The sequence below is a fragment of the Oncorhynchus kisutch genome, linkage group LG6, assembly GCF_002021735.2.
Source record: "Oncorhynchus kisutch isolate 150728-3 linkage group LG6, Okis_V2, whole genome shotgun sequence".
Classification (NCBI taxonomy): Eukaryota; Metazoa; Chordata; class Actinopteri; order Salmoniformes; family Salmonidae; genus Oncorhynchus; species Oncorhynchus kisutch.
The window spans coordinates 46,242,398-46,255,455 of NC_034179.2; the positions used below are offsets into that span (position 1 = coordinate 46,242,398).

General features: G+C 45.7%; 1 protein-coding gene across 1 annotated transcript in view; it reads right to left on the reverse strand.

Annotated features, from left to right (window-relative positions):
• The window catches only part of LOC109892912 (alpha-tectorin-like), a 37,932-nt gene that overhangs the window by 4,267 nt on the left and 20,607 nt on the right, over window positions 1–13,058 (reverse strand). Inside the window, 9 exon segments of the mRNA XM_020485794.2 lie at window positions 668–768; window positions 2,626–2,846; window positions 3,170–3,364; window positions 5,029–5,231; window positions 5,546–5,656; window positions 11,081–11,361; window positions 11,667–11,791; window positions 11,931–12,092; window positions 12,399–12,779. Of these exon segments, the coding sequence (XP_020341383.1) occupies window positions 668–768; window positions 2,626–2,846; window positions 3,170–3,364; window positions 5,029–5,231; window positions 5,546–5,656; window positions 11,081–11,361; window positions 11,667–11,791; window positions 11,931–12,092; window positions 12,399–12,779 (1,780 nt within the window).

Genomic DNA, 13,058 nt, shown 5'->3' on the forward strand with positions numbered 1-13,058 from the left:
CAGCTCTTTCCATCCCTCTGCAGCATCCCAGTCACACAGCTACACATAGCTCCCATTCCTTTACTGGTGCAGATCTGCTCACAGCCTCCGTTACCCACCTCACACCAGTCCGACTCTAATATGCACACATAAACACAAAATTATTAATCACACACATACTGGTATTTACACAAACATAATGCATGCATATGTTGCAGTTGGGCATCAGACACAGACAATACACACACACACATTCATACATTAAGGTGACATGTCTGTATCACATACACACACACTACACACACACACACACACACACACACACACACACGTGTACCTCTTCTTCTGATGGGTCCTACAGTGAGGATCTGCTCCTTGTGATCGCTGTAGTCTGAGTACATTCTCCTGTTGTGGGGACAGTTCTGCACACACACACACACGCATGCACACGCATGCACACGCACGCACACACACACACGTGAATAACGTAGCCATTGTAAGCTTAGCCATTGTATTAACACTTTGGGACAGTTTCCTGGACAGATTAAAGTGGTTCTTGATGTAATATCGACCTGTGTTTAGTGGTCACCACCATGTTCAGTGTGCAGTGTTCAGGATCTCCTCACCACTTTGCAGGCATTGGTCTCGTGGTCACACAGTGACACGTCACAGTGAAGGTGGACCTCACTGTAGTCCCCGATGAACTTGAAGACGGTGACGTGGAAGCGACAGGTGAGGGACACCCCGTTCTCAGCCATGCCGATGGTATTGTCCTTGACGTTGGGACAACTTTGGAACAGAGAAGGAGAAGTTAGTGTGGTCCTTTCCTTTGTTGTCTTACAATATCCTACAGCCAGGATTTCTGGAAAACCTGGTAATTTTGGGTGTCACGACATCTGCCGAAGCGTTCAGTGGAGGTGGACGCGTCTGAGACTGGGTTAGGAGCTGTGCTCTCTCAGCGCTCGGGTACGCCACCGAAGCGCCACCCCTGTGCCTTCTTCTCGAAGAAATTCAGCCCGGCGGAGCGAAACTATGATGTGGGGGACCGGGAGCTGTTGGCTGTCGTCAAGGCCTTGAAGGCGTGGAGACATTGGGTTGAGGGGGCTAGACACCCTTTTCTCATCAGGACTGACCACGACAATCTGGAGTACATCCGGGCGGCGAGGAGACTGAACACTCGCCAGGCAAGGTGGGCCATGTTTTTCACCCGTCTTGTGTTTACCCTTTCTTACAGACCAGGCTCCCAGAACGTTAAGGCAGACGCATTGTCCCGGCTGTATGACACAGAGGAGCGGCCCATGGATCCCACTCCCATACTCCCCACCTCTCGCCTGGTGGTGCCGGTAGTGTGTGAGCTGTACGTGGACATTGAGCGGGCGTCACGTGCAAAGCCCGCTCCCCTCCAGTGTCCAGCTGGGCATCTGTATGTCCCGTCTGCTGTCCGCAGCCGGCTGGTCTATTGGGCTCACATATCACCCTCCTCTGGTCATCCTGGGATCGGTCGGACTGTGCACTGTCTTAGTGGGAAGTACTGGTGGCCCACTATGGCTAAGGATGTGAGGGTTTATGTTTCCTCCTGCTCGGTGTGCGCCCAGTGTAAGGCTCCTAGGCACCTGCCCAGAGGTAAGTTCCAACCCTTACCCGTTCCACAACGGCCGTGGTCGCACCTGTCGGTAGATTTCCTAACCGATCTTCCTCCTTCACAGGGAAACACCACGATCCTGGTCATTGTGGATCGTTTTTCTGTCGTTTCCTTCCTTTGCCTGGTCTCCCTACAGCCCTACAGACTGCGGAGGCCCTGTTTACACATGTCTTCCGGCACTACAGGGTGCCTGAGTTAATAGTGTCTGATCGGGGTCCCCAGTTCACGTCGAGGGTCTGGAGGGCATTCCTCTCTCCCTTCCAGTGTGTATTGGGGTATCAGCCGGTTCTGGCTCCTTGGGTCGGAGTCCCCCCGATTACCGCATTAACACCTCGTTCCATGTGTCTCTCCTCAGGCCGGTGGTAGCTGGCCCGCTCCAGGAGTCTGAGGTCCCTCCGCCCCCTCTGGACATTGAGGGGGCCCCGGCGTACTCCGTTCGTTCCATACTGGATTCGAGATGTCAGGCGAGGGGCCTTCAGTACCTCGTGGACTGGGAGGGGTATGGTCTGGAGGAGAGATGCTGGGTTCCGGTGGAGGACGTGTTGGATCCTTCTATGCTGCGAGAGTTCCATCGTTTCCATCCGGATCGCCCTGCGCCTCACCCTCCGGGTCGTCCCCGAGGTCAGTGTCGACATGCTGCTGGAGCCGTGTGTCAAGGGGGGGGGGGTTTGTCTCATCTTCCACCACACCTGGTTTCAATCCCATCAATTACATGTTGTGTATTTAACCCTTTGTTTCCCCTCATGTTTTTGTCGGTGATTGTTTGTATGTTTTGTGCAAGTCATTCTGGTGTGCGATGGGTTTTGTAGCCTTTTATATAAATTTTTGTATATATGGGTTTTCTGAGTTTTATTTAGCATTTATGCTCCGTTTATATCAAGTTCACTCTCCTGCGCCTGACCTCCCTGCCATCAGCACGCACCCATTACATAGGGAAAGTTGCAAGAATCTTCTGAGCCAAATAATGGATAGGGTGCTGTTTTGGCCGTAGGTGTTGAGCCTACCCTTTCTCTATGAGGACGTAGCGGAGGTGGTCGTTGCTGTAGCGGGATGGCGTGGCCCAGCACATATTGACGATGAGGATGAGCTGGTCCTCGTCGGCCCCCTCCACAAACACCCCCACAAAGATGACGTCCCGTGTGCTCAGCACCACCTCACCCTCGCGGTACGGTTGGCGGTACGAGGAGTTCTTGTACAGCGCCATCTTAGTGATGAAGTTGCCTTCCTGGGTGGGGAGGGTGAGGTTGATAACACTGGAGAGAGGGAGAAAGAGAAAGCGAGAGGGAAGTTGGGAGAGAGAGAGAGATAAGGTGGGGAGGAGATAGGGAGAGGGAAGTCAGGGAATGGAAAGCATTGGTTGTGTGCAATCTCTTGTCTCCTTGTCCAATGTGACATGGCACATACTGTATATCTATCATTCAAATAAATGTATAGATACAAAACCAAAATAAGTAAGTATTCTAGATTTCCTGCTAATTCCCTTCCGATTCTGGGAATCTTACAATTGGGATTTCTGGAAAGCCTGGGAATTTTGGGAAAGTTTGCAACCCTAGTTTAGAGAAAAAGAAGGTCCTCTAACCTGAGCATGGGCTTGAGCACGGTCTCCAAGGATATCTTGATGTCTAGCTCGTAGGCGCAGGTAAACTCCACGTTGATTGTCTTGTCCCTGGTGATGATGTTGCCTGTGTTGTTCACACTCTCGATCCACACCGTGTTCTTGTACATGATGTGTGTGCCGTTGGACTGGTAGAAAATAAAATGTTCACATTTGGAAGATAGAAATTCCAGACAATAACCGTCATTACAGTAGGTATAGTATGACTATTGATCTGGGAAGAGATTTCACTAGTAACATGGAGCCCTACTGGCAATTTGGATACACTGCAAAAAAAACAACTAAGCAAGCCTAAATACACTGTATATACAAAAGTATGTGGACACCCCTTCAAATTAGTGGATTCAGTTATTTCAGCCACACCAGTTGCTGACAGGTGTATAAAATCGAGCACACAGCCATGCAATCTCCATAGACAAACATTGGTTGTAGAATGCCCTTACTGAGGAGCTCAGTGATTTTCAACGTGGCACCGTCATAGGATGCCATCTTTCCAACAAGTCAGTTTGTCAAATTTCTGCCTTGCTAGAGCTGCCCCGGTCAGCTGTAAGTGCTGTTATTGTGAAGTGGAAACGTTTAGGGGCAACAACAGCTTAGCCGCGAAGTGGTAGGCCACACAAGCTCACAGAATGGGACCGCCGAGTGCTGAAGCAAGTAGCGTGTAAAAAAAATAAAAAAATTGCCTGTCATTGTTTGCAACACTCACTACCGCGTTCCAAACTACCTCTGGAAGAAATGTCAGCACAAGAACTGTTCATCGGGAGCTTCATTAAATGGGTTTCCATGGCCAAGCTGCCGTACACAAGCCTAAGATTACCATGAGCAATGACAAGCGTTGTCTGGAGTGGTGTAAATCTCACCGCCATTGGACTCTGGGGTGATGAATCACGCTTCACCCTCTGCCAGTCCCGACGGACAAATCTGGGTTTGGCGGATTCCAGGAGAACGCTGCTTGCCCCAATGCATAGTGCCAAGTGTAAAGTTTGGCGGAGGAGGAATAATGGTCTGGGGCTGTTTTTCATGGTTCGGGCTAGGCCCATTAGTTCCAGTGAAGGTAAATCTTAACGCTACAGCATACAATGACATTATAGATGAGTCTGTGCTTCCAACTTTGTGGCAACAGTTTGTGGAAGGCGCTTTCCTGTTTCAGCATGTGCACAAAGCGAAGCCCAAACAGAAATGGTTCGTCGAGATCGGTGTGGAAGAACTTGACTGGCCTGCACAGAGCCCTGACCTCAACCCCATCGAACACCTTTGGGATGAATTGGAATGCCGGCTGCGAGCCATGCCTAATCGCCCAACATAAGTGACCGACCTCACTAATGCTCATGGCTGAATGGAAGCAAGTCCACGCAGCACTGTTCCAACATCTAGTGGAACGCCTTCCCAGAAGAGTGGAGGCTGTTATAGCAGCAAAGGGGGGACCAACTCCATATTAATTAACAGATCTACCCTATTGGCTATACGCAGATTCTCACCAGGAAAATGGAGCTCTATTATCCCTGAGTCACAAGCCTAAGACGTATTCACCACCTGTAGGTGGAAGTAGCACTCTAACCACTAATCCAGGATCAGATATTTTTTCATCCCGCTAATGATTACAGTTCTGATTAAAGGTAGACTAATCCGACTGTAGATCTGTGGCTACCTATCTGATACAGCAACACTGTTCCTTTGTGTTGTTTATGTGGAAGGAGACCACTGATACAGGGACAGATATGTTATCACACCCCTAATGATAAAGGTTAGAATTGAAAAATGATCCACTGACCCTCAATCTGTGGTTAATTACCTGTACAATGGAGCCGCAATGGCCCTTGGAGTTGTTGATGTGAAAGGAGATGAAGTCCTCTCCCTCAATGCCGGGGCAGTACTGGTCATTGATCCTCACATCCTCACGCTCGAAGCCCAGCTGGAAGAGCTTGCACTTGGAGATGGACACCTCCATCTGGGCGTGCTTACATGTCACCTCCGCCTGGATTATGTCATCCTCGCCTTGCGGGAAAACACAGGGCATGAGAATCATAAGAATACAGTAGCTACCCAGTATTCAGTTTCTAGACTTGGGCTTAAGTCGTGTTCAAACAGTTTACTCCCATTTCATGCCTAGTGAACACAACCCAGGTATTTCTTGTAAGAGATTTGATCAAAATGTGACCGAGTAGGATAAATAAATAACAGAGATTTAAAAAAATACATTTCTACATTTGGCTCTATTCTTGTCTGGCCCTACAATCACCCCCCCCCCCCCCCCCCCCCCTCGCTCACCCCCTTCTCTCGACTTCCCCACTCTGCCCCCTCGCACTCACCACCAGCGTTGTTGGGCAGCTCAGGGCAGCCACACAGGTCTCCCCCGTTCTCCTGCTCACACATGTTGTTGGTGCAGATCTCTCCTGCACAAGGGTCGTAGATCCATTCTGCTAAAGACAGATCCAGGAACAATGTTAGCTGTCACACCACTAACACTCAACCATGAGAACACAACTGAACTGACTGTCATTCTTGAATAGCCTGATGCTCAGTTTAGAGAAACATAAATTTAATTTCCCTGAAATTTCCTCCACGGACTCCAACGCATGCTCAAAGTTTTGGATCCACACCCAAGTAATTCATTGACCCCACGGCTACACCTCAGTTAACTGTGTATCATCTGCTTAACAATGAAAGCCATAACCATTGCATAACGTGTTTTGTGCTTTACATCGCCCTCTGGTAGCATGTGTAGTAAGAACAATAACGGACCTACCCTGCGGAACTCTGTATGTTACCTTAAAGTAGGGGTATTCAAATCTTACCCTACAAGTTCCAGAGTACTGCTGGTTTTCTGTCCTACCTGATAATTTAATTGCACACACCTCCCAGCTAACAAAAAAATTTTCCCACAACTTTGGAGAATGTTCCCTTCAGAGTCTCATTAGGTCATCACCTAATATTTTCATATGAATATTCCAGTGATGTGCAAGAACTGTTTCCCAGAGACCATTCCCTTAATGTCAAACGGAACTTACCCAGAACATGGTTAGCATGTTCTCAGAATATTCTATATTAATGTTGTGGGACACTTTTCATTGGAACGTTGTAAGAACATTCATGTGTCTAGTTTTCTGAGGGTTAGGAGAATATTCCATCAACGTCACAACCAAACACACATAGAACATAGTTGATGTTCTCGGAATATAAGATATGAATGTTCTAGACACGTTTCGTGGGAACGTTGAAAGAACAATCCTGTGTTCAAATGACATAGTTTAAAACAGGACGTTCTGTCAAGGTCCTCTGGCGGTTTTTGTCTAGTTCCCAGCTTGTTCAGAGGGATGTTCCGAAATACGTTTTTAGGACTTCGCCTGATGGTCCCAAAGAAACAAAAAATAAACATGTTTCTTTACACACCACCTCCTTTTACTTTTCCGAGCCAATCAAAGCCCAAATCGGTGAACCACTGATCCATTCATAGCTCTTTGTCTGTTGGCAAGGTCAGGGACACCCACACATAAACAGTGTTTTTAACATGTTTTGAACTTACATATTTGCAGGGACAGATTTAGGCAGGGGCTTACCGGGGCTGAAGCCCCTTGGCCCAGGTTCCAGAGGAAACAAAAATATATATAATTATAATAAAGGAAATATATACTGTATATATTATATATGTAGTGTATACTTAAGTGATAATCCCAGAGAAGCCGGTGTTTGGAGGATATATTCGGCACAGTTGTTACCGTGCCAATATATCATCCAAACACAGGATTCGAGGGCATTATCACTTTTATACAACCGGTTACCAACATGTTTAAATAATGATTGGCATATTTTTATAAAAAATGTTATTCACAAAATATAGTCCCGAAACAAATCTAGGGTTGCTACCCAAGCCAGCTGGCTGAATGACCCAGTCATTCAGTCTTTTTGTTCTGTATGTATGGACGCGACCCAGCCGTTCATTCGAAATGTTGCTTGCTAGCTAGCCAACTACGGCTAACAGTGCAGACAGAATAACAACAGTAGCTGCATTTGTTTAAGGTGTTTTCTAGTTACATTTATTTGGACAATGAGCCAATGAGGCACGATTTCGCCTGGCATAGAAAATGTGCTCATTAGGACACTGTTGTTCAGAGGAGTTCGCCTCTGCACAACACAATAACCTCAAACTGAAGCTGGAAAGACTGCAAGCTAGCTGCACTTCGTTTCGTTTGACCTTTTTTCAATTGACATTTCTTTGTATATATCCATAAAAATGATGCCAGCTCATTCATGATTTCGACAGGCTGAAAAACACTGCCTGCCTCTCTCTCTCGTCCCAACTCCTACAGGTTCATTACTATGGGACAGTTGAAGATCACATTTGAATATTGAAACAATGTTGCAGATGTCAGAGAGACAGACAGCAAGGTTTATATAAATGTCCACTGTTGAAAACCAAATGCTAGACTAAAAGAAATGTGAGATAATGACTAGATACTTTTTACAGTGGAGATCAAATGTATAACTTCCCTGCCTGAGCTGATGAAACAGTGGATTGCGCAGTCAGATGGAACAGAGTAAATAGGCATTTTAACGTCATATATTTAGCCGATGGTATCTTGTGGAATAGACATTGGCTGGAATGCGCTTTTAACCAATCAGCATTCAGGATTAGACCCACCCGTTCTATAAACATATATATACTACCAATCAAAAGTTTGGCCACGCCTACCCATTCAAGGGTTTTTCTTCATTTTTTAAACTTCTTTCTACATTGTAGAATAATAGTGAAGATATCAAAAATATGAAATAACACATGGAATCCTGTAGTAACCAAAAAAGTTTATTTTGTAAAATACCATATTATGGCAAGAACAGCTCAAATAAGCAAAGAGAAACGACAGTCCATCATTACTTTAAGACATAAAGGTCAGTTAATGCGGAACATTTCAAGAACTTTGAAAGTTTCTTCAAGTGCAGTTGCAAAAACCATCAAGTGCTGTTGATGAAACTGGCTCTCGTTAACTCTAAGTTCATTATGCTTCATAGAGTTCAAGTAACAGACACATCTCATCATCAACTGTTCAGAGGAGACTGCATAAATCAGGCCTTCATGGTCGAATTGCTGCAAAGAAACAACTAAAGGACACCAATAAGAAGAAGCGGCTTGCTTGGGCCAAGAAACATGAGCAATGAACATTAGATAGGTGGAAATCTGACCTTTGGTCTAATGAGTCCAAATTTGAGATTTTTGGTTCCAACTGATGTGTCTCTGTAAGACATGGAGTAGGTGAACGGAGGATCTTTGCATGTGTGGCTCCCACTGTGAAGCATGGAGGAGGAGGTTGGATGGTGTGGGGGTGCTTTGCTGGTGACACTGTCTGTGATGTATTTTGAATTCAAGGCACACTTAACCAGCATGGCTACCACAGCATTTTGATACACCATCCCATCTGGTTTGAGCTTAGTGGGACTATCATTTGTTTTTCAGCAGGGCAATGACCCAACACACCTCAAGGCTGTGTAAGGGCTATTTGACCAAGAAGGAGAGAGATGGAGTGCTGCATCAGATGACCTGGCCTCCATAATCACCTGACCTCAACCAAATTAAGATGGTTTGGGATGAGTTGGACCGCAGAGTGAAGAAAAAGCAGCCAACAAGTGCTCAGCATATCATGAAGCTGTTTGAGAGAATGCCAAGAGTGTGCAAAGCTGTCATCAAGGCAAATGGTGGCTACTTTGAAGAATCTACAATATAACACTTTATTGGTTACTACATGATTACATATGTGTTATTTCATAGTTTTGATGTCTTCACTATTATTCTACAATGTAGAACATTTTACATATAAAGATAAAAACCCTTGAATGAGTAGGTGTGTCCACGGTGTAAACTTCATAATAAATAAATGTGACTGGTCAATTGTGTGAGTTATCCAACCACAGGAGCCCACTCTCAATGTTTAAAATACACCAGAGAGCATCATTTTGCCACAGAGGATCAATAGTTTATAAAAAATATAACTGCACAGGCACATACAGGTATCTGCCAAAATAGAGGGAACACCAACATAAAGTGTCTTAAAAGGCTGCAAGAACAGCTTCAATGAGCCTTGGCATAGATTCTACAAGTGGTCTTAACTGTTACGGAGTTGGTTCCTGGACAGGAACCTCTGAAATTAATTTCAGAGCGCCACCTATAGTACTCGATAAAACTCAAACTTTCATTAAAACACACACACAAGATACTCATTTAAAGCTACACTCATTGTGAATCTAGCCAACATGTCAGATTTGTAAAATGCTTTTCGGCGAAAGCATGAGAAGCTATTATCTGATAGCATGCACCCCCCAAAATACCTGAACGAGACCTAAACAAAAGATTTTGCGGTAGCCGGCGCTACACAAAACGCAGAAATAAAATATAAAACATTCATTACCTTTGACGAGCTTCTTTGTTGGCACTCCTATATGTCCCATAAACATCACAATTGGGTCTTTTTCCCGATTAAATCCGTCATTGTATCCCCAAAATGTCATTTTATGAAGGCCGGTCTGATCCAGGAAAAATCACCTTTACGAGACACAACGTTACTTTTTAAAATAAAAAAAGTTGCCTATAAACTTTTACAAATCACTTCAAACTACTTTTGTAAACCAACTTTAGGTATTAATAAACGTTAATAATCGATCAAATTGATCACGGGGCGATCTGTATTCGATAGCAGCAAGTCTTGAAATCATCGTCCATTTTTCCACTTTCATAACTTCCTCCGGTGCGCCCCAAGACAGGAAGTGCCTATACGTCATCTCACCAAGGATAAACCAGCCATGAAATGCCAGTACTGGCGACATCGTGCGGAAGCTGTAGGCATTGTAATCGGAACCTCATCTATTTTACATTGACTGGCGGATGAATATTTTTTTTGTGTTTTTGGTGAACAGTTTTCCCTGGGATTTTTACTCCTAAACTCGTTCTGTTATAGCCACAGACACTATTTAACCAGTTTTAGAGACTTCAGAGTGTTTTCTATACACACATACTTATCATATGCATATATTATATTCTTGGCATGAGTAGCAGGACGTTGAAATGTTGCGCGATTTTTTTACAAAAAGCTGCGAAAATTCGCATCATCCCTAACCTTGCCAGGAAAATGCACCCAACACCATAACATACTTTTTATCCCTTGTTTACTCAAGTGTTTCCTTTATTTTGGTAGTTGGCGGTATGTCTACAATTAGGAAGGCAGCAGTTTGGGCAGCATGTGCACTAAATATACAGCTTCTTGCGTTGTGGCCATAAACATTTAATCCATAGAAGGGTTTTATAACCTCTTACCTTGGCAATTTGACTGTTAAACTCATGGGTACACTAGCAATGGATGCCAGTCCTCCTGACTTGAATGGGAGCTTTGACTGACTATGGTTGGTTGAGGCTGTCGGTATGCCTCTTTTGCAGATTTCAAAATACAATTGCGGGAAAAACGTACCGTTTGGAAAGCAAATGCCTACTGCTGGAAATACTCATCTCTGTACAACCAATAGATTTTATTTTTCTCAACACCCAATTTTTTGCTAACAGCAGAACAGTTTTTTCAAAGTAGCTCATCTTGAGATGGGCTATTGCCACGACGAGCGCATCGGCCATCCCGTGAGTAGCCTATGGCTTCACCTTTATCATTAGGGGAGTCAGTGTGCCACTGGAAATGTTAGTTAGTAGCCTACTGTAGCATATATATATATATATATATATATATATATATTCTTTAACATGTTTTATCAATATTCACCCTTGTACCTCCCCTTGTAACCCTTTCAGAGACCCATTCTCTCCTCCCAGTGGCGCCATGCCCCCATGACCGTCCCCATGCCTGTGCCCTTACAACAATTCTCCTGGGCAATCCACTTGGTGGTGAGCGTGCCTAGGGAGCGGCAGGCCTCGGCGTAGGCAGCCAGCGAGCCGCACACCTGGGCCTTGTGGTGGTTGTAGCAACCGTCCAGGTAGCAGGACTGGTAGAAGGGCCTGGGGTCCAGCAGGCCGTGGCAGGGCTGGAAGAAGCCCTTCATCTGGGTGAGCTTGTGGCACCCCTCCTCGCCCTGGAGGCCCAGCACAGCTGTGTTCTCACACGACTGGGCCAGCGCCATGTACTGGGTCTCATCGCAGCTGGAGTGAGGGAAGGTGAAGAGATGGGAGGTAGAGGTAGAGTTGGGCAGATCCATCCATGCTTTTGAATGCACCAATGATACAATATGTTTCAACTAGCACCACTACATTCTCCATAAATCCTAGGACATTCTGGACGTTGCTAAATAACCAGCAAACACATTTTGTAATGGCTTGGAGGAAGCAACAACACCATAGGATGTTTTTTTTATATATATTTTTTAATAGAACTGTCAATTTAACCACTAACTGTCTATCTCTCCCATGCCCCCCCCCCCCTTCCCCATGGCTCCTCTCCCCCTCACCTGTTCTGCATGCCATTGGTCTTCCAGCTCTGGGCCAGCTCCAGGGCGCTGATGGCCGGCTTCCCACGGGAGGTGATGTAGTCGTCAGTAGGGTCTCCATTGAAGTTGCCGCAAAGGCCGCACACCTCACAAATAATAATACATGCTATTTTATAGCTCTCTTAGTTATTTTCTAAAACCCAAAGATGCTTTACAATAACCAGGTAATGTTCTACATAATGCTTACATAATGTTCTCCAACCATAAGGGAAAACAACAACAAACCTTGTTTTGCAACCGCTGGCCCATAGTGATGCTGAGCGTGTTGAAGCGGTTGTAGCGCACCTGGATGTCCTGGGGCGTGTCGATGACCAGGAAGCCCTCCGATGTGGAGACGCGCGTCATCAGGCCCGTGACAAAAGGCAACGACACAGGAGTGCCGTTCACCTGGTTGGGGGGAGGACAAGCTGTGAGATTCATGCACTCGTGGTCAGACTTTTTAAGTACACACACACACAAATAATTGTATGATAGATGTAACTATACACATGACTCACCATCCAACCTCAAACTAATAAAAAGCACCCACATTTCACATGTATTCTCTCCAAAATAAACAGATGATAGCGATGCAAAAAATTAAATGCACCTGTTGACATCACCCCCACCCCAAATCATCTTCCTGCGGCCATGCACTCATCCATCCAACCATCTAACCACCCTTTAAATCTACCCTCAATCCCTCCCCATCACCTTCACGGTGCTCCCGGAGATCAGGATATTCTCCTCGTTAATATAGAGGTATGCATGGGAGATGGTGGTGAGGTTGGGTGTGCTCCACTTGTCGAAGTTTGCGATGAGCTGAAAGGAGAGGTCAGGTAGCTTGTGGCAGTTGGTGGACAGCACGAAGGAGCAGGAGGCAGGCAGGCGGAGGGACGCCCCATCAAAGGTCCTGAAGACACCGCCACCGGACGCCACGCAATGCTGCGAGCGCTGGGTGAAGCAGCCGCGCACGTCATGGCGCAGGGCGCACTCCTCCTCGGCCTTGCAGCGGCGCGGGTCACACTGGATGAGATTACGGCCGATGCACTGGCAGCGCTTGGTGCAATCACTGTTCCAGAACAGCTGTTTGGGCTGGAGGAGGGATAGCAAGCGGAAGGGGAAAGGAAACAAACTTAATGAACTCATTTTACAATATATATTTTTAATGCCTTTCCTTGCTCACAAAATAGATTTAAATCCCAATGGAATTTTACCTGTATAAATCAGTGCAAAAAAAACCTTGCCCGCGCTACAGAAGGCTCATATATATATATATATATGAAAAATCTGAAGGAAAAAATAAATAAATATATATATTACATTTTTTTTCCTTCAGGGGGGGCAATAGTACCCTCAGCACCCGTACTTGCT